The sequence below is a fragment of the Neophocaena asiaeorientalis genome, unplaced genomic scaffold (genome assembly GCF_003031525.2).
Source record: "Neophocaena asiaeorientalis asiaeorientalis breed wild unplaced genomic scaffold, Neophocaena_asiaeorientalis_V1.1 scaffold5, whole genome shotgun sequence".
NCBI lineage: Eukaryota > Metazoa > Chordata > Mammalia > Artiodactyla > Phocoenidae > Neophocaena > Neophocaena asiaeorientalis.
The window spans coordinates 10,060,329-10,087,494 of NW_020174698.1; the positions used below are offsets into that span (position 1 = coordinate 10,060,329).

The following is a 27,166-nucleotide window of genomic DNA, read 5'->3' on the forward strand; positions in this document are numbered from 1 at the left end:
GTATTTTAATGTCTTATTACCTAAATAGTAACCAGTTTAAGGTTAGGGTAATATCTTACAGGTAAAAGGACATAATAACTGAACTTTTAAGATATAGAAACAAATTTATGAGTTTCATCTGTAGAGATTTAAGTGGAAAGCCTTATAAAAATGTGAAAATGAGAACTGGGCTTTGGTTTTGCCGAAAGAAAAGGAAGAAAAATTGTAATACTATGTCCCCTATGTAATCCTTAATAAAAACAAACAAACAAACAAAAACAACTCATAAATTAAACTAGCAGCTTAAGCAAAAGGATACTGCCAGAAAACAGAGATTATACCAAACTATGAGACTCAGGAAAAGGGGTCTACAAAGAGTTGTGGATAAAATGGGAAGCAGAGATTCTCACAAAGACCTACAGAGATCCATTATCTCTCTGCTAACTTTCTCTTTTCCTCCTCATAGTCTCCTCTCAGAGGTAGACAGTGGGCTTCTCAACACCTTGCTCCCATGTCTATCATCTGCAATGTCAAAATTTCAAAGTTTTACTCCTTTCCTTAAACCTATGAGCCACTTGAAGGTAGAACAGGCAAGGAGTACACAATAGTCTCCTGGGTATATTCCCAACTACTAAAGGAGTGGACTCATTTGAGAGAGGGGAAAGGGAAAAGCAATCAGAGCTAGGGCTGCAGAGCTACATCACTGCACCTACAGACATCGGCACACACTTGTGCCAATTATTTTCATTATGAACAAAGAATTAGAAGTTTACAATTTTAACCCTCAATTACCTTGCCTGCTGCCATAATTTGCCAATAGTTGCAAATTACGAATATCTTGGAAATCAGCCAAAGAAGGAACTAGAAAATGGATTCATGGCCAAATTGTTCATCATCACCATTCAATATTAGCTATATCTAACATCTTTCACCAAAAAGGTATCTAAGTGCTTAACAAAATAATTAAAAAATGATCAACAGTATGGTTAATTGACTGTCTTCCATCCATCATACAATTTCCTAAGAATTTCATATACATATATTACCTCATTTAACCTCACAATATATTACTTATTACCATTTCACAAATGATGGAATTGAGGCCCAGACAAGTAAAGCATCTTGCTCAAAGTCATATAGTAACTGACAGAGTAAGGATTTAAAACTCGCTCTCTTTGCTCTTATGGTACGCTATACTATATAACTTCCTTTAGGGTCAGCAGCAATTGAAGTAAATATTCATTAGCCTACTAATTAGATACACAAAGGTAAAATTTGTTATTAAACAAATTAAATTAAATAAGGCTGCACACTCAGTTAATAAGAGTTGTATACAATTCACGAGTCTTGTATCACATCACAGGCAGGCCTGTGCCATTATAGGTATTCAACTTATGCATGCTGATCATTCCTTTAGCAATGTTCATATTAGAACAGCAGTACTTCCTAATTACTGACAGCTGACCCACGATATACATCTTCCCCCTTGAGAAAATGGAGATGTACAACTTAAAATAAATCTTACTGTAATGAGACTCAATGTATTTGCTAAAATGGAAATGAAAGTGTGTTTCTGTAGCTCATAATGTCATTCTAGACAAGAGAACAGACTGTCTAAAAGGAAAAGGAAAGGTATTTAGGGAGGAAAAGATTATATCTCTCCTTTCAACTTCCCAGAAGCTTTCTAACCTACTCTATAACCTTGAGAATATCACAAGCCATAAGTAGTCTGTGGGTAAAGCCTTCAGGAAACTAATAAACATCTATTTTGTACCTTTAGAATGGAAAAGGGATATCATACATTTGAATTAAAACAAAAATACTAAAAAAGGAAAAGAATATCATCCAATACTTATGAAAAACTACGACCATGGAGGAGGGCACAAGGCTACTTATTTCTCCAATCCTTCAGAAGGTACTACCCATCGAAGAGACAAAAGGTCCAGTAAAGAGGACAAACTGCTTAAGAACTGTGCCTATTCTCAATTATTAGCCATTACCAGTTATAAAACAAAAGCACCAAAAACTACCTAAAGTCTTAAAGCTATGCTTAAACAACAAATACAAATTATGAAATGTATTTTAGCAGCATCTTTGCAAAGATCTTCCTCTTGCAATTTTCCATTAACTGTCCTACATATTGCAATTAATTTTCCATTAATTGTCCTATACAGTATAAACAGTCAAATGACCAAGATATGCTACCCACCCTAAGGAGCAGCCTTAAAGCAAATTAGGGGCAGGTCTGCTCACCCCTTACCACACTAAAAATAGTCAACACCTTGACTGCTATGGAAGTTAGCATTTCATAATATGCCCAGCCTCGTCTACATCAAAGGAAGGAAATTTTACCCATACTGGTAACTATTTTTAAACTCTATGGTCTGGTCTATGTGTATGTGTGCATACTAAACACGTACATGTATGTATCTCCAAGAATCACTTCACAGGAAAAGGTTTTAGAAGTCCAAGAACAAGATTAAGAATTAATAGAGGGTGACCATTTGGAAAAAGATAAATTAAATCAATTCCTCACGGCATACAAGAAAATAAACTCCAAATGCATTCGAGATCTAAAAGGAAAAAAATCAAAACTACTAAAGTACCAGAAAACAGAGCTGAATTCCTCTATAACTTGGATGTAGTGGGAAAGTTTTTGCCTGGCAAAAAAACAATTACATGCAAAGTCAAAACATAAAGGGCAAACTGGGAGAAAATATTTTACATAGTTACATACATAAAACAGGAAAAAAGGGGGAGAGTGACTAAAATATAAAGTATTTTTAAAAATAAGGGGGGGAATCAAAAAGTCTACAGAAAAATCGCAAAAGATTTGGAGATAATTCCAAAAAGGTTATAAAACTGGACCTTAAAATAGAAAAAGTGATTAGATTTCACTCGTAAGAGAAATATAAATGAACACTTCACTGAGATAACATTTTCACCCAACAGACTGGCAAATTTCAAAAGCCTGACAATATACTCTGCTGGTGAGGCTGTGAGGGAACAGGGGCTCATATATTGCTGGTGAGAAGGCAAGATGGTATAATGGAGAGTAATTTGGCCACATTTAACAAAACTACATACGCTTACATTCTTCAACCTAGCAATCCTAATTCTAGGAATTTACCCTGGAGCTATACTCCCAACACTATGAAAGTATATATGTACAGATTATTCATTGCAAGCATTATTTGTAACTGTGAAATATGGGAAACTACCTATATCCAAGTTTAGGTGATTGTTTGACTAAATTACAGTACATAAACCCATGGAGTACAACTATAAAAAAGAACGAAGATAATCTCTATGAACTAAAGGAAGTGATTTCTAAGAAATACTAAGTGAAGTTAAGTGAAAAAAAAAAAAGAAATCTGTACGGTTAGACCAGAATTTGTAGTATATGTGAAAACTCACAATTTCTAAAATATGTATATGTTTGGTTGACCCAAAATAAGGAACATTCTGGATAAAAAATAGAGGAGGGATAGTATTCTTCAAAATTGTAAGTTTTATAAAAGAAAAAGTAAGATTCTGGATATACTCCACATCAAGGGATCAAAGAAATGTTAACAACAAAATACAATACCTGGAAAGGAAAACAGATGGTATAAAGGGACATCAGTGGGTCAATTACCAAAAATGGAATACAAACACTAAACTACTGTATTAATAGTACATTTACTAACACTGAAAACTATACTGTGGTTATGTAAGAGAATATCCTTATTCTTTTTTTTTTTTTGCGGTCCATGGGCCTCTCACTGTTGTGGCCTCTCCCGCTGTGGAGCACAGGCTGCAGACGCGCAGGCTCAGCGGCCATGGCTCACGGGCCCAGCCGCTCCGCGGCATGTGGGATCTTCCCGGACCGGGGCACAAACCTGCGTCCCCTGCATCGGCAGGTGGACTCTCAACCACTGCGCCACCAGGGAAGCCCGAGAATATCCTTATTCTTAAGAAACATATTCCAAGTCTTTGAGAGGTAAAGGGATGTAATGGATGCAACTTACTTGTATATAAACATAATGAGAAAATAAATGATAAAGCAAATGATGCCAAATTTTAACAACAGTCTACTCTGGGTCAAGGATATGTATGTGTTCTTTCTTCTATTTTTAATCTTGTAACTTTTCTATCAGTTTGGCATTATTTCCTGTAAAGTTCAAAAAGTTGGGGAGGCACTCAGGATAATGAGGATAGGAAAGAAAGGAATAGGTATAGTAGTATGTTGGGGGTGGGATATATGAAGACAATGGTGGAATAGCAGAAGAGAGACTCACTAAGATTAATTCAACAACACAGGAAATAATTCCACCAGTTAGAATCTCTTGACCTTGATTCTATTTGCTCCTAATGACATGGGATTGTATTCCTTAAGTTAGTTTATGGTACAATAGCTGGCTGGCAGATCCTAAGGCTGAGAGAGGCAGCATTATGATAGTAAAGAGTACGAGCTCTGGAGTTAGACTGCTTGAGTTTGAATCTCATGAGATTTCTACACTGTATAACCTTGACCAAGTCACTTAACTTCTCTGTCTGTGCCATAATCTCAGGAAGATTTTTTTAAGTATCTCAATTTCAGTAGTTGTAAGAATTAAATTAGGTAGTAACATTAGAGTGCATAGCTAGTACCTGACATGTTTACTATTCAACAAACAGTAGCTACTGCATCATCACTGCTTACAAAGTTTCTGATGAGTTTCTAATGAGTTGCTGATGGGGAAAGACCACTACAGGGAGAAACTCCAACCACATAATTTGTTCCTAAATGATCTGAATCATAATGAATTTAGCCAGATGAACCTAAATGTGAGTACTCCCTAAGTACAGGCAAGATTGAAAAAAATGGGTTGAAGCAGGAAAATGTCTTCAGAGTCAGATGAAATAAACTTGGACTTTTAGGACTTCCACACAAGTTAATTATGAGGACATCCAATCAAGTGCATACAGAACCCAGGTCATAGCCTCAGCAGCCAAGCTGTAGTCCATTGATACTTAGTCACTTTTCTTATTTTCAAACTTCACATATGAACCTCCACAAACCAAAGGCACATTATTTTTTTTCCATGTAAGTATATAATTATCAATTTTAAAAGATGAATACTTTTTAAAATTCTGTCACTCAAGTCTTTCTTCCCCCCAAGAGTTTTCCTTTTTTTTTTTTTAACTGAAGTATAGTAAGAGTTTTCCTATTTAAATAAACTATATAGCTTTACAACATTTCCACAATGTATGGTATACTCCCCTTAGTGGTTTACTCGGGGAAATAAACCCCACAAAATTCTTTCAGCATCCTCTTTGGAAGTGGTAAAAGTGTTAAATATGGGCTACTATACAAATATGTGGTTGTCTCTTATCTAATGATAAATAAAGGATTATTTTATCTTTTAGCAAAACTATTACTATGACCTTGACTAATATAAACAAGCAACATCTCTACACTAGTTTAACAATTAAATTAAAATACCTGTTCCAACAAATGGATCAAATACAATATCATTTTCTTTCACTTTTCCATGGTTGGCCATGATGAATGATAAACCAGCATCCATGCTCGTATTTCCAATAAAGTGTCTCTTTTTGACACTGTATGACTCAATAAGCTCTCTCTGCCCATCTGCAATCTAGATTAGAGATAATTTTCAATTTGTGTAAATGTACAGAACAGATTTAAGATAATTATTCACAATAAACCCATAGTATCTTGATAATGAGAACTTCTTTCCATTTACCACTGCTTCACATAAATATGTGATTAAGGCAGTTATGGACAAATACCTTTATTTCTTAGTGTGTTCCCATTTACTTTTGCTTTTCAAAGCAAATTTGAATTGAATTTGAATGCAATTATTCCAGGGCTTGGTGGTGAGCTCTAGCCACCTCTTTTTTTCTCCTAAATAACAATATTCTGTAACATAAGCCACAGCTTCCTGCCTCAGGGAAGTGGGCAGAACTGCTCTGCAGTAATTTCATTTCTCTTCAGAATGGAAACCTAGATCAGAGAGCTCCACAAATGAGAATCCTGCTATCACAGCACTCTGCCTTTGCTCTGCTTTATTAAAAAAGCAGTTCACACTTTCCGATGACTTAAGACTTCCAGGTACATGACCTCCTACCTGGGCCCCATATCTAACAATCCTCTTGCATTTCATCAGAATCTCTGGAAAAACAAAACACACAACCACATATTTTCCACTGATTTTAATTCATACAGTAGTTCTGACTCTTCAGCTCCTCTAAAGTTTTACATATAAAGAGTCAAATACAAAGGCCTACCACTTAGAATTTTTTCTTTTTTTTCAATTTTTTATTGAAGTATAGTTGAATTACAATGTTAATTACCGCTGTACAGCAAAGTGACTCAGTTATACATATATATACATTCTTTTTCATATTCCTTTCCATTATAGTTTATCACAGGATATTGAATATAGTTCCCTGTGCTATACAGTAGAACCTTGTTGTTTATTCATTCTATATATACCAGTTTGTATGTGCTAATCCGAAACTCCCACTCCTACCCTCTCCCACCCCTCTCCCCCTTGGCAACCACCAGTCTATTCTCTATGTCCCTGATTCTGTTTCTGTTTCATAGAATGGTAAAAAGAACACTTGCTTACCCATCTACCAAAATAGATATTATGTGGATTCTCAGGGATGCAGTTTGGGTCCAAACCATAATCCTCCAAAATAGAGAATATATGTTGTGGCTTCTTTAAATTCACCTTTCCTTCAAATGGCAGAAATTCAAGGGCCTAAAAAATAAAAGTAATTCCAATGTCCTATAAAAATTTAAAAGAAAACATAGTGCTTATATAATAATACCAACCTTGTAAGTCTGGTATCAGCACTAAATAAGACAAAACATGAAAATACTTAGCACATAATGTGGTACAAAAGAAGCACTTAGCAGGGCTTCCCTGGTGGCGCAGTTGTTGAGAGTCCGCCTGCCGATGCAGGGGACATGGGTTCGTGCCCTGGTCCGGGAAGATCCCACATGCCGCGGAGCGGCTGGGCCCGTGAGCCATGGCCACTGACCCTGCACGTCCGGAGCCTGTGCTCCGCAACGGGAGAGGCCACAGCAGTGAGAGGCCCGCGTACCGCAAAAAAAAAAAAAAAAAAAAAAAAAAAAAAAAGAAGCACTTAGCATTGCGGATATTATATATCAACAGTGGCTATATTACATTAATCTCATAGGTTTTTGGTTTTTGCTAAATTCACTTACATCTATCCGTTTGATTTTTTCTTCTTGTGTCAACGTTTTATTAAATGTGTGAATCTTTATTTTATATGTAGAATCTGAATGCAGAAATGGAACCTAAAATAAGAGCAGATAAATTCTTTAAGCTTAGTAATTCTGCAGTATCTACAGATATGCTTACAGAAAACCACATTTTACTACGCACCATCTTCTCCACAGGGTAGTTTTTCAAAGAATTATATAGCTCCTCTGGAGACTTTCCATGACCCCATAGTTCAAATATAGACCTAGGAAATAAATGATTGACATTAACCTCAGTAAAAAAAAAAAAAAAAAAAATGAGTTCATACAGTAATATGTAACAATTATTTCACTGGTTTTTATGCTTGCTCCACTAAAACAATTATTGCCTATGTTTTCTAAGCTATAAATGAGAAATACGCATCCTGGAAACAAATATAGCTTAAGTCTAAATTAACACAGAAGTTGAACTTTACACAAATAAGGAGGATTTATAAGTCAAGATTATTTGAAGTTTTCATCATAATCATTTCATCATTTTAAAAAAATTTTTATTGGAGTATAGTTGATTTACAATGTTGTGTTATCACTTCATCATTTTTTAACTAGAACACAAATGATTCCATAAAATGACTGGCGATTTTAGTGAAACAGTAATAAAGGTGCAGGAAATTCAATCATTCCCACTGTCTTCTGAATAAAACAAAAGGAAAAATGACCAGATAAAAATGTTACCATTAATATTTAGCCATTATTTAATAACATTTAGTAATAATTACTTTTATGACTATTACAAAAACAAAATTCTTACTACAAAAAATTCTAATGCGTCTATCAAGGAACATAAAAAATTAAGCAAAATTTCATTGTAATCAATGAAACAATTCTTAGAATTAGTTGTAATGGAACTTGATCTATATATTAGTACAATTTTGTGCATCTGAATTCAACTACTTTGATTGTAAGTAATGCTGCCGTTAGGACTGAGTATACTATCTTCTGAAAATGAATTCCTCCTTTCCCTTGTAATGAATTATAGAAAGAGGGCCTCTACAGTAATACTACCCTTACTTAGCTAACTAAGAGCTAACAATATAACTCAAAGTACCAGGGACTGTTCTAAGGCCACTTAATATTAATTCACATATTCTTCACAGGAATCCTATTAGGTAGCTGCCAGTATCATCATCCATTTAACCAATGAGGAAACTGAGGCACAGAAAGATTAAATAACTCTCTCAGGTCATATAGCAATTGGTGAAGCTAAGATTCAAACCCAATCCATCTGACTCCAGAATCTATACACTGCTTCTCAGATATAAATATGCAAAAAGACAGGAACTCCAGGCCATTCAGGAAAGGCACAGACAATTCCATAAATCATAATTATCCCTAATGAACCATTATACAGTAATTTATAGGAACTAATGCTTGTAGTGATAACCTAGAATCAGTAAAAATGAAATAATACTCCCTACCCTCTTTTTCAGAAAGAATTTATATAACATTAATAAATTTATATTTAAATGGCAAAATAAAAATATTAGATATATAACATCATAAGCTTCAGTTATAATTGGAACACTGGAGTAACACCCTTTGTGATTTAGATTTCGGAGTAAACAGTTTTCATATATATGACTGCACTATTATGATCCCTATTTTAGAGATTATAAAACTTATATGAATTGACACATCTCATGGGTGCTATATAAATAAGCATGGATGTCAACTTACTAATATAATATCAATATGACCTAAAATATTTCATTGATTATAGCAGTAATAATGAAACCTTTCTGACAAATAAAAATGCTTTAAGAAACTATGCTTTGAGGGAAGAAGGGTAATAGAATGGGGAAAGATACACAAGGAGCACCAATGGTTCCTGTCATGGTTTATTTCTTTAAAAGAAAAAAAAAAGCTGTGGCAAATATCTCAAAATGTTGAGCTCTAACAAGGTAGGTACCTCAATGTTTGTTATATATCACTGCTTGTGATATGCTCAAAATAGTCCATGTTAAAAATAAGTCAAATAAAATGAACTTTCAATCCCTATTCTACCACAAAAAAATCTGAATTTAAGTTAGCTTTGAATGCACTGTTCTAAAAGTCTATTCGTTCCAGAACAATTAATGCTACAATTAGAACTGTAAATTTTATCCTCTGAAAATGAATTCCCCCATTTCTATTAAATTTATAGAGATAAGGCCTCTGCAGTAATACTGTTCTTACTTAGTTATCACTTAAGGTATAACCTCAGCTATGCAAAATATACAGAGACTAAAAAGCAGCCAGGGACATTATTTCATAATGTTATACAACTATTTATTGAACCATTACTCAAATATATTCATCAGAAGATATGAGCTTTGAAGGAAGTATACAAGTTCTGGTTCTCAAGTAGCTATTTTAAACCTATAAGCTTTATCTTTGAAATTCAAACACCTCTTAGAGCTATAAATTTTAATACGCTAATGTAGAGCAATAATTATTCAAAGGATGTGTTTCTTAGTTCTGTTTCTGCTTTCTAGTCATTTTTATTGACTAAGACCCATCAACAAGCCTCAATTTATGAGATTAGATTTAGTACTGCAGCTAGTTTTCAATAGGATAAATCTAATATGGGGGTTGTAGTCTATTCAATAATATAGCAATGACATACTATGCTATAAAGTATTGCTAACCATGCTAACAAAACTAGATATATGTAAATTCTTATTTGCACTGCATTATTAAATATTATAATTTCTAAGCAAAAAGAAGTTTTCAGAAATGTTTGGGGATGGGGGGGCATGTAAAAAAAAAAAGCAATTCAAGGATAAGTTGTTCAGTTCTTAAAATGGTAGCTAAAAATGCAGTTTAATTTTCAAACCCAAAGATAGAATTTTCCAACAATAAAAAAAATGAAAGAAAGAAAAGAAATGAAAAAAGAACAGATACTAATGATAAAAGCTAGAAAACACTCAGGCAGGATAAATAAGGAAGACATCATTATATTAATCCATATCAAGATATGATAATCAGAGTTCCTCTAACAAATAAAGCAGAAAACATACTTTATGGTAGTCCTCATTTTTTGTCATCTTACACTTCACCAATCTGTTCATCTAACTAAAAACCATCTATAAGAAAAACATTTTTAGGTTTTCAATACTTTGGTTATAATTAAATGTGGCATTCATCCTATGTAATAACATAGCATTTACATCTTATACCATATGCTTGCTTAATGTAGAAGTTTAAAAAGATTATTCTAAAGCAAGCGTTTCTGCATTTCACCACTGAAATTCTCTCAACCTCAGTTTCAGCAGATAACTCTCCTCTGTTCTCCTACCACCATCCAGTGGCAAATACATGTAACTACAAGCTAAGCTGAGCTCCCCAAACAATCAACCCCCTTCTACCTTCTGCCAACATAAGCAAAAAGTAGGACAGAGTAGTTATGAGAAGTCTGGTTTACACTCATGCAGGAGGACACTATAAGTTTTTCTTACTTGGCACACACTGTCCGTTTCATTAAGTTTCTGGCAATATCTTCAGAGGGAATGCTAAGAATCCAAAAAGGAGACTGAAAGAAAACAACAATATATGGTTTTATGGCCTCATATGCTTTCGTTTAAGAAGTCAATAAGGAGAGATTCCTATCTGCTACTTCTATGTAAGAATATCTGATTTGACACTAACCAAAATAAAAATTGCTCCAATAGATAAAAAATAAATAAATAAATTATTTTAATAGGTAACCTGTTAAGATAATACAGTACAGTATCAGAACACTTTTATAAATGACTGTATAAATGAAAACATCAGCAAATTTAAGGATATTTAAACTTCAGGTTAATTTTGTATTTGCTCTTATATAGTTTGATCAAGAATTAATGAGTATTTTACCCCAAAATATAATTTCAGAATTTTTTATTGTTGCTAATTATTTCTTATAACACAGCTATTTTATTTTTAACTACTAAGTAATGTGTTTCTTTGAATGATCCCTTTTTTTCTAGGTAGTTGTGGCCACCCAAGGGGGTGGGAAACATAGTTATTGTCTCTGCAATAACTATGATGGAAAACTATACAGTATATTATTAAATTATCATTTATTTTTATTATTTTATCTAAGGAAAAAAGTTCCAAGTGCATCAGCGGGTTTTAATACCCAAGATTATAGGCACTTCTGTGCTCCACCCAGATAACCACTTGCCAGAATGCAGCAAAATGTAGCAGGATCCTAACCTCAGTTTAACACCCTCACCCAATTATATCCACACTCTCCCTCTTTTCCTCCTCCCTCAATAAGTGAAATTCATTCAGGAGTACAAGTCCAACACCAGGGGACTTTCAAATTAAGTTCTCTCATCTTTTGTGAAAAGTCCTCCCTGCCACACCCAGCCTTTATTCCAATATTTACACTACCTTACAGAAAAATTCAAAATAATCCAAACAGGAAAAAAGATGGTCATCTCAGTATTATTTTTATTAGGAAAAATTTAAAAGCAACCTGAATGAAATGAAATCATTAGATAAATTACGGTAGAGCTAATCGATGGAAAATATTACACAGCCCTGTTAGTAATGAAAGCTATGCAGAAATATGTGCCTACATTAATGCTATCAAATGAAAAAGAAATGCAGAAGTTCACTGGTAGCATTACCACTGAGTGGAAAAAACGTATATGAAAAAAGACTAGAAGGCAGTATCCCCAAATTATAAGTCACGTCAAGGAAGAAGAATTGTGAATGATTTTTTCCTTTTTCTATTTTTCCAAACTCCTCTAATACACTGATAAACCATCAAATACAAAATATATAAACAAACTCACAATTTCACACATGCACAATTACAAATTTTAAAATGAGTACCAATATAAGCCTGAAATTCAGCTAAATTCTAAACTCTAATTATACCTCATCAATAGAAGACAGCCCTTTTTCCAATGAAGCAACAGATATAAATTATGGTATATCGGTTGAACTGCAATTCAAAAACTAATAAAATAAGTGAATACTGGAAATAAATCTAACTTTCCAAAACCAAAATTTCTCCAAAATATCCTTTTTATTCAATTGCCCCTAAAAACAGACACAGGTAACCAAAAAAATATAAATTTAAGATTTTGAGTTCTTCTCTTTAAATCCAAGGTTCTATTTAAAAGGATACTACATATGGTCTAATGAAAAATACAAATTCAACTTACCTTTCCATAAGTTTCCTGAATATTGGTGAACTGACCTCCAAAAAGTGAAAGCAGAGACTTTATTTCCTATATTGAAAATATCAGAGAGAGAATACATTTTAACACAGGGAACTTAAAGTCTATTAAGATGCAGTTATAACACACACACACACAAACACACACACACACAAACACAAAGAGCAGATTATCTACTTAAGGTGTTTAAATGTCAATACCAGACAAATTACAACTCTGGGTTCTAAAAAAACTTTACAGTCACAATCATGGTAAGTAATTTCGGAGAAATTTTAGGGAAAAAAAAAGCGTTGTCAAAAAACTTTGAGAAAATGCACTGAGTTTTAAAAGGAAAAAGCAGATTACAAAAACAATAGATTAGTAAATCTGACAATGGATCAATACAAATAAATTAGATGATTTGAGGATGTTCAGAAAAGAAATAACATGTTTGTAATGATGTTTAGGATCCCTGTGTTTTCCCTTTGAATATTAATATCATAAACATTTTCTTCCTTGGCATCAGGATTGCAAATTTTTCAGTAGGAAACAATATACTTTATGTTGGACATTTAGGTGTTTTCAACTTTATCAGTTTAAAACAAAGCTAAATACTTATTTTCACAAATATATGGATTTTTCCATTTGAGATTGCTTCTCTAAAGTAGCATTACTATACTCAGAGACGTGAAAAATTTTATGGCTTCTTAGAGTATATGTGGCCAAAATACTTTTTTTTAAACATCTTTATTGGAGTGTAATTGCTTTAAGATGGTGTGTTAGTTTCTGCTGTACAACAAAGTGAATCACCTATACATATACATATATCCCTATATCCCCTCTTTCTTGCATCTCCCTCCCACCTTCCCTATCCCACCACTCTAGGTGGACACAAAGCACAGAGCTGATCTCCCTGTGCTATGCAGCTGCTTCCCACTGGCTATATATTATACATTTGGTAGCCTATATATGTCCATGCCACTCTCTCACTTGGTCCCAGCATAGCCCTCCCCCTCCCCATGTCCTCACTTCCATTCTCTACGTCTGCGTCTTTATTCCTGTCCTGCCCCTAGGTTCTTCAGTACTTTTTTTTTTTAGATTCAATATATATGTGTTAGCATACGATATTTGTTTTTCTCCTTCTGACTTACTTAACTCTCTATGAGACTCTAGGTCCATCCATGTCACAACAAGTAACTCAATTTTCTTTCTTTTTATGGGTAATATTCCATTGTATATATGTGTCACATCTTCTTTATCCATTCATCTGTCGATGGACACTTAGGTTGCTTCCATTTCCTGGCTATTGTAAATAGAGCTGCAATGAAAACTGTGGTACATGATTCATTTTGAATTATGGTTTTCTCAGGGTATATGCCCAGTAGTGGGATTGCTGGGTTGTATGGTAGTTCTATTTTTAGTTTTCTAAGGAACCTCCATACTGTTCTCCATAGTGGCTGAATCAATTTACATTCCCACCAACAGTGCAAGAGGGTTCCCTTTTCTCCACACCCTCTCCAGCATTTACTGTTTGTAGATTTTTTGATGATGGCCCTTCTGACTGGTGTTGAGTGATACCTCATTGTAGTTTTGACTTGCATTTTGCTAATGATTAGTGATATTGAGCATCCTTTCATGTGTTTGTTGGCAATCTGTATATCTTCTTTGGAGAAATGCCTATTTAGGTCTTCTGCCCATTTTTGGATTGGGTTGCTTGTTTTTCTGATATTGAGCTGCATAAGCTGCTGGTATATTTTGGAGATTAATCCTTTGTCAGTTGCTTCGTTTGTAAATATTTTCTCCCATTCTGAGGGTTGTCTTCTTGTCTTGTTTATGGTTTCCTTTGCTGTGCAAAAGCTTTGAAGTTTCATTAGGTCCCATTTGTTTATGTTTGTTTTTATTTCCATTTCTCTAGGAGGTGGGTCAAAAAGGATCTTGCTGTGATCTATGTCATGAAGTTCTGCCTATGTTATCCTCTAAGAGTTTTATACTGTCTGGCCTTACATTTAGGTCTTTAATCCATTTTTAGTTTATTTTAGTGTATGCTGTCAGGTAGCATTCTAATTTCATTCTTTTACATGTAGCTGTCCAGTTTTCCCAGCACCACTTATTGAAGAGGCTGTCTTTTCTCCATTGTATATTCTTGCCTCCTTTATCAAAGATAAGATGACCATATGTGTGTGGGCTTATCGCTGGGCTTTCTATCCTGTTCCATTGATCTATATTTCTGTTTCTGTGCCAGTACCATACTGTCTGGATTACTGTAGCTTTGCAGTATAGTCTGAAGTCAGGGAGCCTGATTCCTCCAGCTCCTTTTTTCGTTCTCAAGATTGCTTTGGCTATTCGGGGTCTTTTGTGTTTCCATACAAATTGTGAAATTTTTTGTTCTAGTTCTGTGAAAAATGCCAGTGGTAGTTTGATAGGGATTGCATTGAATCTGTAGATTGCTGTGGGTAGTACAGTCATTTTCACAATACTGATTCTTCCAATCCAAAAACATGGTATATCTCTCCATCTGTTTGTATCATCTTTAATTTCTTTCATCAGTGTCTTATAGTTTTCTGCATACAGGTCTTTTGTCTCCTTAGGTAGGTTTATTCCTAGGTATTTTATTCTTTATGTTGCAATGGTAAATGCGAATGTTTCCTTAATTTCTCTTTCAGATTTTTCATCATTAGTGTATAGGAATGCCAGAGATTTCTGTGCATTAATTTTGTATCCTACTACTTTACCAAATTCATTGATTAGCTCTAGTAGTTTTCTGGTAGCATCTTTAGGATTCTCTATGTATAGTATCATGTCATCTGCAAACAGTGACAGGTTTACTTCTTCTTTTCCAAATTGGATTCCTTTTATTTCTTTTTCTTCTCTGACTGCTGTGGCTAAAACTTCCAAAACTATGCATAATAATAGTGGTGAGAGTGGGCAACCTTGCCTTGTTTCTGATCTTAGCGGAAATAATTTCAGTTTTTCACCATTGAGAACGATGTTGGCTGTGGGTTTGTCATATATGGCCTTTATTATGTTGAGGAAAGTTCCCTCTATGCCTACTTTCTGCAGGGTTTTTATCATAAATGGGTGTTGAATTTTCTCGAAAGCTTTTCCTACATCTATTGAGATGATTATATGGTTTTTATTCTTCAATTTGCTAATACGGTGTATCACATTGATTGATTTGCATATATTGAAGAATCTTTGCATTCCTGGGATAAACCCCATTTGATCATGGTGTATGACCCTTTTAATGGGCTGTTGGATTCTGTTTGCTAGTATTTTTGTTGAGGATTTTTGCATCTATGTTCATCAGTGATATTGGCCAGTAGTTTTCTCTTTTTGTGGCATCTCTGTCTGGTTTTGGTATCAGGTTGATGGTGGCCTCGTAGAACGAGTTTGGGAGTGTTCCTCCCTCTGCTACATTTTGGAAGAGTTTGAGAAGGATAGGTGTTAGCTCTTCTCTAAATGTTTGATAGAACATTCCGGTGAATCCATCTGGTCCTGGGCTTCTGTTTGTTGGAAGATTTTTAATCACAGTTTCAATTTCAGTGCTTGGGATTGGTCTGTTTATATTTTCTATTTCTTCCTGGTTCAATTTCAGAAGGTTGTGTTTTTCTAATAATTTGTCCATTTCTTCCAGGTTGTCCATTTTATTGGCATATAGTTGCTTGTAGTAATCTCTCATGATCCTTTGAATTTCTGCAGTGTCAGTTGTTACTTCTCCTTTTTCATTTCTAATTCTGTTGATTCTCCCTTTTTTTCTAGATGAGTATCTATCATTACTCTGAATACATTTTCAGGTAGACTGCCTATTTCCTCTTCATTTGTTTCATCTGGAGGCTTTTTACCTTGCTCCTTCATCTGCTGTGTATTTCTGTGTCTTCTCATTTTGCTTAACTTACTGTGTTTGGGGTCTCCTTTTCACAATCTGCAGGTTCGTAGTTCCTGTTGTTTTTGATGTCTGCTCCCAGTGGGTAAGGTTGGTTCAGAGGGTTGTGTAAGCTTCCTGGTTATGCAGGTTGGTTCAGAGGGTTGTGTAGAACTGGTGCCTGTGTTCTGGTGGATGAGGCCGGATCTTGTCTTTCTGGTGGGCAGGACCACATCTGGTGGTGTGTTTTGGGGTGTCTGTGAACTTATTACGATTTTAGGCAGCCTCTCTGCTAAAGGTGCGTTTGTGTTCCTGTCTTGCTAGTTGTTTGGCATAGGGTGTCCAGCACTGTAGATTGCTGGTCGTTCAGTGGAGCTGGGTCTTAGCGTTGAGATGGTGATCTCTGGGAGAGCTTCTGCTGTTTGATATTACGTGGGGCCAGGACGTCTCTTGTGGTCCAGTGTCCTTAGCTCAGCTCTCCCACCTCCGAGGCTTAGGACTGACACCCGGCTGGAGCACCAAGACCCTGTCAGCCACACGGCTCAGAAGAAAAGGGAGGAAAAAAAAAAAAGAAAGAAAGAAAGAAAGGAAAAAATAAAATAAAGTTATTAAAATAGAAAAGAACTATTAAAAATAAAAAAGTAATTAAAAAAAAAAGAAGGAAAGAAAGAGAGCAACCAAACCAAAAAACAAATCCACCAATGATAACAAGTGCTAAAAACTACAGTTAAAAAAGAAAGTCAGAACCCTAGGACAAATGGCAAAAGCCCAGCTACACAGTCAAAATCACACAAAGAATCACACACTCACAAAAAGAGAAAAAGGAAAAAATATATATATATATACATAATTTAAAAAGGAAGAGAACAACCAAATCAATAAACAAATCTACCAATGATAATAAGCTTTTAATACTAAACTAAGATAAACATAAAACCAGAAACAAATTGATGCAGAAAGCAAACCCCAAGTCTACAGTTGCTCCCAAAGTCCACCACCTCAATTTTGGGATGATTCGTTGTCTATTCAGGTATTCCAGAGATGCAGGGTACATCAAGTTGATTGTGGAGATTTAATCCGCTGCTCCTGAGTCTGCTGGGAGAGATTTCCCTTTCTCTTCTTTGTTCGCACAGCTCCTGGGGTTCAGCTTTAGATTTGGCCCATCTCTGCGTGTAGGTCGCCTGAGGGCATCTGTTCTCCGCCCAGACGGGATGGGGTTAAAGGAGCGGCTAATTCGGGGGCTCTGGCTCACTCAGGCCGGAAGGAGGGAGGGGTACGGAATGCAGAGTGAGCTTGCGGCGGCAGAGGCTGGCGTGACATTGCACCAGCCTGAGGCACACCGTGCGTTCTCCTGGGGAAGTTGTCCCTGGATCATGGGATCCTGACAGTGGCAGGCTGCACAGGCTCCTAGGAGGGGAGGTGTGGACAGTGACCTGTGCTTGCATACAGGCTTCTTGGTGGCTGCAGCATCAGCCTTAGCATTTCATGCCCATCTCTGGTGTCCGCGCTGATAGCCATGGCTCGCCCCCTTCTCTGGAGCTCGTTTAGGCGGTGCTCTGAATCCCCTCTCCTCGTGCACCCCAAAACAATGGTCTCTTGCCTCTTAGGCAGGTCCAGACTTTTTCCCAGACTCCCTTCCAGCTAGCTGTGGCACACTAGCCCCCTTCAGCCTGTGTTCAGGCAGCTAACCCCAGTCCTCTCCCTGGGGTCTGACCTCCGAAGCCTGAACCTCAGCTCCCAGCCACCACCTGCCCCGGGGGGTGAGCTGACAAGCCTCTCGGGCTGGTGAGTGCTGGTCGGCACCAACCCTCTGTGTGGGAATCTCTGCGCTTTGCCCTCCGCACCCCTGTTGCTGCACTCTCTTCTGTGGCTCCTAAGTTTCTCCCTCACCACCCACAGTCTCCGCCAGTGAAGGGGCTTCCTAGTGTGTGGAAACTCTTCCTCCTTCACAGCTCCCTCCCAGAGGGGCAGGTCCCATTCCTATTCTTTTGTCTCTGTTTTTTCTTTTTTCTTTTGCTCTACCCAGGTATGTGGGGAGTTTCTTGCCTTTTGGGAAGTCTGAGGTCTTCTGCCAGCATTCAGTAGGTGTTCTGTAGGAGTTGTTCCACATGTAGATGTAATTTTGATGTATCTGTGAGAAGGAAGGTGATCTCCATGTCTACTCCTCCGCCATCTTGAAGCCACTCCCAAAATACTTTCTTAAAGGACTGTTTTAAATTATAAAGTGAGAGTATCAATTTGCCTTCACTACTGTTCAGTTGGATGTTGTACTGTTTTTGTTAATTAAGTAGATTAAAAAATAGTGCTTTTAACTTGTTATTTTAATTTTTTGATTACTAGCACAGAAAATTATTTTTACTATATTTGTTTACAAGCTGTATTTGGAACCATTCTTTTTCTAGAAACTAAAATCATTAGTAATGTATTATTTTATGATTAAAAGACTAAAAGATGAATAATAGAATTTTACCAAATGCCAGGAGTCCCTTTAGAGATTAACTCTGCTGTCTTGTCCAGTTAATTAGATGAATAAATATATGTTAAATTAAAAAAAAGAAAAGTGATTAACTAGGGAGCATCACTGTGGATTCATTATGTACAAGTTATGGTATGTTAATCTCCTTTCTGGATAAAATTACAGAACTAGAAAGAGAATACAAAAGCTACTTTAAAACATCAGGTATGCAAACTTGAAATCTGTTCAGATAGTACATATAGTCTATGAAGCAATCACTATGTACTGATAAACACAGGATATTATACAAACTTTATGATTTATACTACTAACAAATTTTGCCTCCCCAAATAACATAAAGCAGGTAGAATCCCACTCCTCTGTATAGGTCTTATAGAGGAATAAATCTAATGAGAGATAAGTGTCCCCACTGAGGGGTGCCTACAATTCCCTTTCGTTCCAACTAGGGAAAGGGACGAAAACCACGCCCATCATGAGCCACAGCCACCATGAGAGAACGTACACCCAGACCATGAAGTCCTCTACCTCAAGACCAAGAAGAATGGGAGGTTTGAACAACTAGTACCTTCTCTGTTTTCCCTTTTGTCTAGGCAACAAATCATTTTCTTAATCCCTGGCATTAGAAGGTGCTGAACTCAGTTGAATCACATGGACAGACCAAGAACTAGCATAGACTATCAGTAAATCACTGAAGGTAGTCCAAAAGTCATTTTGCAACATGGGTGACACAAATTTGAATAGGAGGCATCACTGGACCTCAGAGTCAGACCACAATTTGTTCTTCAGTTCTTCCAAATAGCAGCTGTGTGATTTTTTTTTTTTTTTACAAGAAGCTTAACTCCTTTGACCCTCAGTTCCCCCACCTATAAAACAGGAATCAGCTACCTCATGAGGTAAGGTCTGTAAAGAATGGAGCAAAGAACCTAGGCTGTTATTAAAGGAATCAAGCTGATGATGACCAACACTATCCTTGAAGTCCAGTGAGTCAAGAAATCAAGTGAGACTGACAAAGTTATACTACTTAAAAGAAAAAAATGAAGTTATAGATTGTCTCTTGACCTAGAATGACTATTGTTCATTCTGTACTAAACCATATTATGAAATCAGCTTTACATTTAAAACAAGGAAGTGTGCTGCTCTTGGAATACATTGTTAGAAATTAGCAACAGGTTAAAGCACAAATGTTCTAAGAGATTTTTTTAAAAAGTGAGGATTATTGGAAATTTTACAACATAAGATTAGCACCATTACCTAAAATCTAAGCAATCATTTAAAGTGAGAGTAAATGTGATAATCCAAGTTTCAAATTTAAAAGCAAAACACATATTAAACTACAATATCAACCTACTTGGAAAAATCAAAACACAAGGTTTTTATTCATCATATGGCAAACTCACTTTCCAGTTGAGAATCTTTTTACATCAGGAATAGAAGAATTTATATTAGACATTGGATATAAAAATATGGCATGATCTGATGCATACCTGATACATTAATTCACGAGCTTTTCAGTTCTTTTAGCCACTCTTTCATCCATTTAGTTTGCTTCAGAACCAGAAATGAAACCCAGGGGTCTGAACTTTACTTTTAGTACAATAAGGCAGCTGCCAACTAAAACTGGCCCTGATTAACTGCACAGAGGTAAAACCAGACCACACTTGCACTCAATCTTTCATTTTAAATCATAAAGGCAGCTACTCATTATAGTTTTCCTGCCTAGCAGTTCTCCTACAGTAGATGGGTCCATAAGTGTAGACTGTCCTTTTGATTGCCTTCCCTGAAGAGATCCTATTTCACTCAATTCAATATTTATTAAACAACTAATATGTGCAAGGCACTGAGCTATGTAAAGATAAATATATATTTATCCTGAGGGAGCTTAAGCTCTACTAGAACTAACATTTAATCCAGTAAATGAAAAGTGGGGTGTACAACAGTGAGTGCCCTTAAAGACGCAAAGAAGTATTGTACCAGAGTACAAAGGAAGAAAAGATTACTTCAGTTTTAGAAGAAAAGTTTCAATGGAAACTCATTTAAGGGGCTTCCCTGGTGGCACAGTGGTTGAGAGTCCGCCTGCTGATGCAGGGGACACGGGTTCGTGCCCCGGTCTGGGAAGATCCCACACGCCATGGAGCGGCTAGGCCCGTGAGCCATGGCCGCTGAGCCTGCGCATCCGGAGCCTGTGCTCCACAATGGGAGAGGCCACAACAGTGAGAGGCCTGCGTACCACAAAAAAAAAAAAAAAAAAAAAAAAACTCACTTAAGCCCTGAAACACAGGGAGAATCTGTACAGAGAGAGGACTTTCACTTCCAATGATGGCAAACTAGGTGATTCAGATTAAGCCTCCTGCTGAAAAGAATTTTAAAAAAAACCCTGACTTCTGCTTGAAGGCATCAAGAGATTACAAAAATTACCAAACCAAGATCCAGGAGAGGACAGAAATCTCAAGGTGCAGCCACTCTCTCCCTGGGACATTTACCAATTCCAAAAGCAGCTGTGAGGGCGGACAGCCCTTTGGACAGCTTAATGGAGCTAGCGGAACAAAAAGAATATAGGGCCAACAATGAGAAGGAAAGGAAGTTTGATAACCCACCCAGTTTAGACTGGCATCCCCAAAAGCTACACACACTAGCAGTATGTGCAAATCAGAACAGAAACAACTTAATGGCTGAAAACGAGTTCAAGTGATCCTAGTGTGTTAATGTTCCTATATTCTTCAAGAGGATTTACATCATCCTAGCCCTCACTTATTTTTTCAAATAAATTTTCAAATATATCTGGTATATATTTAATAAACACCCAGCACACACATGAAAAAGAACCAAGAGAAACAATACATAAAAGAAACAGACCCATAGGACCCCTTTTTTCAATTATGTACTTTAACATAACTGTGCTTTCTATATTGAAAGGGATAAAAGACAAAATTAAGAATTTTGGTAGAGGATTAAAAAAAAAGGAAATTGCACATCTGAAAAAGAATCAAGTGAAAAATATAAACCTAAAATAAACAAATATGTGGGCAAATCTAAATGAATATTGACAATATAAAATCAGTAAAACGAAGAGTGGAATAGGAAAGACCCAAACAAGAGGGCATCATTCAGGGAATAATGGGGAAGTCTATTTTGGCTGCACTGTTTGTAGGAGGAGCGGGTGGGAGGATACAGAGGAGAAAACCATGCAACTGCAGGCCTTGAATGCCAGACTAGAGTTTCAGCCTTGGGACAATGGAGACAGAAAAGATGGCTGAGCTTTTGGAAGATTAAACTGGCACAAGGGAAAGATACTAAGAAGAATTTAAGAAAGAAAAAACAGGTAAAACCAGCAAATACTAGGGATGCTATTTTTAAGACTGCAGTTTAACCACTCCATTCTCCCTGCATTATCTGACTATAGGCACTCACCGTCCTTGGCTTCTCTCTAGTTCCACCTCAGTATCCTCTAAGTGGTATCCTTTCTCTGGTACTCCAGAACTATCTTTTTAAAACACAAATGATTGCTAGTCACTTAGTGATTTAAAATGAAAAAATGTTTGTCGCTTTCTGGCTTAAAAAGGAAAAAAAAAAGAAAAAAGAGTCAATGGCTCTCCATTAAATCTAAAACAAAATCCAAATTCCTTCCAATGGTTTCACAACACTCCAAAATCTGGATCCTACCCACCTCTCTAGCCTCAGTGCCCATTACTTCATCCTCCTTCCCCTCACATCCCCCACACAAACCACCATAATCAACCATCCCTCTGTGCCTCTACACTTGCTTTCATTTCTCAACGCACCTGCCCAGCAACACATTAGTCCCGAATCAATGCCACAATCTTCCTTCAAAACTCCCAAGGCCAGTGAGTTGAACACAACTGAAGAAAATCACAGAATCTTGGCACAATTACAAATGCATGCTCTTCACCCTCAGCTGCGTTTTCAGCCTCGCTCTAACACCTGAGTTCTTCTCTACTCAACTGTTGTAGCTCATCAGCTCCCTCTTTGCTCTCAATGATTATTTCAGATTTTACTATTTTTCTCAGTTTCTCCATTCAATCGCTTGGTCCCCCATCTTTCAAGAAATAACCTTGACTCATTCATTACCCAGAAAACAGGCCCTCAGGCAACTACCCGCACCCATCTTAAGTCCCCTCCGCCCACACTCCCCTTCTACTGAAAGGCCAACACCTCCCACTGTGTCCTTATATCCATTTTCCCCTTCCCTTCAGCCTACAAACACGCAAATTTCTCCAAGAGGGATAGGGATCCTCCCTTGACTCTAGGGCCCCCTCAAACTGTTAACCAATCCCTTACTTTCCCTTCTTATGTTAAGAGCAGTCTATCTCCCCTTCCTCATTTTCCAGTGACCACTAAACCAAGCAATCTGGCTTCTTTGCCTAAAACTACACAACCACTCTAGCAAAATCCTAAAACTTTACCCTCTTGATTTTTATGGTCTCACATACTTCCTATTCTGACACTTGCCTATCTTCTTCATGACCTCCTTTTCCCAATTCCCCTTAATATCAATGCTTCCAAGTACCTGCATTTGGCCCACCACTCTTTCGAAGCTATGCTTTCTCTGAATAATTTCATTTTCTCTCCTAGAGTTCATATGCAGAAGACTCCCAAATATGAATTACCAGTACATGCAGCTCTATCAACATCTGTCCATACTCATATTCACTGCCTCCTGGTCATCTCCATTGGATGTTACACAAGCATAACCAATGCAGCATAACCAAAATTTAAATCATACAGCCGCCTGTGCGCTCTATTTTAAGTGGAAACACCCTTATATCCATCCCAGGAATCATCCTTGATTGGTCCCTCTTGCCCCCACCTTCAATCAATCATCAAGCCCTGATGATTTCATCACCTAAATATATCCCCAGTCTATTCCATCCTCTTACCCCCTGCCCTAGTTCAGGCCTTCTTAATTTATTAACAAGACTATTCCAACAGACTCAACTCCTAACTCCTTATTCCTCTCAACTCCATCCTCCGTACTGCAGCCAAAGTGATTTCCTTAAAAAAAAATCTGATTCTGTCACTTCCTTAAAATTCTTCAATAAAGTCCCCTTCTAAGATCCAGAGTATTTAACGCTTTGCATTTTCTGAACCCTGCCCTCCTCTCCTGCTCTCTTCTTGTCATTCTTCGCTACATATTTGGTAATCAGGTAATAATGAATAGCTTGTAATTCTAATCTGCTTATGTCTCTCCTTGGCCTGGCTAACTCCTACTCTTCTTTTATGTTACAGTTCAAGTGTCATGCCGTCCTGGAAGCCATCTTAATGGCCAACATCACCCACCCCTCAGGTGGATCATATTTCCCTTCTATATGCTATTTCCCTACCTATCACTGCACTTACCAACATTATTTCATAGTGCTACGTTTATGCATCTGCTCACCCCTTAGCCTAAACAGTAAACTCCTTGAAGACAGAAACTTTGTCATCATTATATCCCCAGCGTCCAGAATATTCGATTACAGGTACTCTGAAAATGTTTCTTGAATGAATAAATAAAACAATTTCCCCAACTTTTCCATCTAACCCTACCACCCACCATCACCACCACTACGCCAACCCCCACGAAACCTGACCCGCATATTCGACACTTAAAACGCTACCCTGAGTACTTCTGTCTGCTGTCTCTATTCTCTAGACGAAGAGCTCCAGGAGGGAGAGGACCGGTCGTATTCACCTGCCTGACTCCGGTACCTGGCACATAGGCTGAAGAATGAATGAAAATGCTTAGCAAGGCTGAAAGGCTGTCTCGGACTTCTCTCTCACACCCTCCGCAGAGCTCAGACCAATCCCAGGGGCCGAGGGACTGGGGGGACGCGTGATCTCCCCGACAAGCACAGACCCCCCACTGCCCGCGGGCTCGGACTGCGTGGGTCGCCTCCGCTCGCACACCACTCTCCACCCCGCCGTCCTCTCCAGAAGAAAGAGGTGGAGGTCACTGCGGCGCTTACCGGCAGGCGGAACTCCAGGTGTTCCTGTGCCATTAGCAGAAGATACCTGTTCACGGGTCCCGGCAGCGCCATCGCATCAGCCCGCGGCGCGCCTGCGCCACCGAGGGTGTCTCACTCTTTTCTTCCCCTACCGACCGCTTCCGCTAAGGCAGAGCCTGAGGAGCCAGAAGCGGAAGTGGGGAGAGTCGGTTCTCTCCGGAGGTTCCCGGCTTGCGGGATTTGAGCCCCGCAGTTCCAGGAGAGGTTTCTTCTGCTGCCGGGTGCGTTCTGTTTGAGGTCCCGGTGTACCAGGAGCTGGTGTGAGAAAATGTGTTGTGTTCAAGAGCAGGTTGCGATGAGACTGTGTAGTTCCCAATGATCCTCCACCTGGAATGTACTTTTAACTTCCCCTACAACTCTTCAAATTCCAGGTCTTCGAAACTGAACTAAAATTTCTGTCTTTTCCCTGCAGACTTCTCTAACCACTCCAGGCTTTGGGGACTGACTTAGCTGGACTTAGCTATACTTATTGAAGTATAGTTGATTTACAGTGTTGTGTTAGTTTCTGATGTACAGCAAAGTGATTCAGTTATACACATATATATTCATTTTCATATTCTTTTCCATTATGGTTTATTACAGGATATTGAATATAGTTCCCTGTGCTATGAAGTAGGACCTTGCTGTTTATCCATTCTATATATACTAGTTTGCATCTACAGCTTTTTCAAAAAATTGTACTGGAAGGGGCAGAGAGGTTCAAAGTCTGCCTTCTAGACAGATGCAAAGCTCTGTCTGCTCACCAAGGCAGATCTCGTAGAGACCTGGCCCCTCTTGTGAGATTACTATTGTGTAAGCATTGGAGCCTCTGGTATAGGCTGCTGCTTATTAAAAGACCAGAGGTGTTCCTGGGAAGGACCAGGAATTGGAAAGGAGAATTTTGAGTTCTGGTTAGAACAGGTCACTACAATGTTGAGACTAGTAGGACACAGTCAGTGAAGAAAAGAAATTAGCGAGTTAACAGGTCCCAGTGGCAGAAGTCACGTGTAATGTCAAAGTTGCCCATACATCTGACTAAACATCTATCATTTGACAAGGGTTTAGGTGTCCCTATGGTTTAGAACCATAGGGATGTGTGAACCAATGAGAGGGAGAAAAGCTCTCTTTATACATAGGAAGACTAGATTTTTGCAATGAGTAAAAAACAAGGGGTTTTTGAACAGTTTGGAGAGTAAAGTTTTATTGTAACAAGTCATATAAGAACTATGGAAACTTCACTATTGTGAAGCATTCCTGAGGGAGTTCTATTTCACAAGATTCCAGAAGGGTCCTCAGCATCTTCAGTCTTCATGAAGATAATTCAGGAAGAAGAGAAGAGAGGAAAAAACACTGGCTGCTCTCAGGAAACAAAACTGAACAAGGTGGGACTCTGAGACACCTGTTCAGACATAAGCAACTGCAGTGGATTTAAATATGATTCAGCTCCTCAGTCCGGAACCTGTGCTCCACAACGGGAGAGGCCACAACAGTGAGAGGCCCGCGTACCGCAAAAAAAAGTATCACAACATGCATAAATAATGCTTTTGATACTATTTTAAACATGGTTCCCGACGCGCAGGCCCAGCGGCCATGGCCCACGGGCCCAACCGCTCCGCGGCATGTGCGATCTTCCCGGTCCGGGGCTCGAACCCGAGTCCCCTGCATCGGCAGGCTGACTCCAAACCACTAGCGCCACCAGGGAAGCCCTATTTTAAACATTTTTAAGACAGGTTATGAATTAGCTTTGTACTGAGCTAATGTTATAGATGACTAGAGAGTTACCAAATAATTGAACTACTGAAAAGGCTGAGTGAATTTTAATTGTCATAATTTGATTATTGATCTTTACAAGAGAAGAGCCACTGAAAATGTAAGGTTCCAAGGGTTTTCCAACAAAGGAGAAAAACTTACTATGAGAGGGTATAATCTCATATAAATTAAATCAAATGGCTAATCACATTTTTTAAGAGGTCCACAAGGCATTTGAGAATTCCTTAAATACCTTACATAGTTATCATAACACTGTCAATTATATCACTGTAAGTTCACTAGTACAACATGTTGCACATGTTGAAAATTCCTTTTCTGAAGCTGATCACAGTTGAACTGATTTATAGAAACATGTAACTGCTAATCTGTGTGGATGCTCAGCCAGCTACTTAGCAAAGCAGTGCTGAAAAACTTGTAAATCTAATTTTGAGAGCCCGTAACCCCTACTTCCAAATTCCTCTCTCCACCTTCAGTGAACAAAATGGAATTTGGATGTTCAGTTGTTAAGTAAATAATAATGGAAGCAGAACCCAAGGAAAGTACATGTTGGTCTCTCAGCCTAAACTTCCACTATCTACCTGCCTAACATTGAGTCTCAAATACTCAGTTCTACTGCCACCTGCTCTCAAAATTGTTTCCCTCTCCACAGCCTCTTCTATGGACATTTTTGTACTTAACATACCA

The 27,166-nt window shown here is 37.6% G+C and overlaps 1 protein-coding gene across 2 annotated transcripts in view; it reads right to left on the reverse strand.

Annotated features, from left to right (window-relative positions):
* TRMT11 (tRNA methyltransferase 11) overlaps positions 1-24,772 on the reverse strand; it is a 60,208-nt gene extending 35,436 nt beyond the window's left edge. The window contains exons 1-7 of one of the 2 annotated variants that reach the window (XM_024759142.1): positions 13,545-13,560; positions 12,400-12,465; positions 10,699-10,772; positions 7,386-7,467; positions 7,205-7,297; positions 6,600-6,734; positions 5,447-5,603 (exon numbers count right to left, since the gene is read on the reverse strand). In XM_024759142.1, the coding sequence (XP_024614910.1) occupies positions 5,447-5,603; positions 6,600-6,734; positions 7,205-7,297; positions 7,386-7,467; positions 10,699-10,721 (490 nt within the window). In that variant the 5' untranslated portion in view covers positions 10,722-10,772; positions 12,400-12,465; positions 13,545-13,560. Of the gene's footprint in view, positions 1-5,446; positions 5,604-6,599; positions 6,735-7,204; positions 7,298-7,385; positions 7,468-10,698; positions 10,773-12,399; positions 12,466-13,544; positions 13,561-24,694 lie in introns of those variants that run through there. The other variant, XM_024759141.1, reaches the window with a different exon arrangement.
* Positions 24,773-27,166: the final 2,394 nt, after the last annotated feature.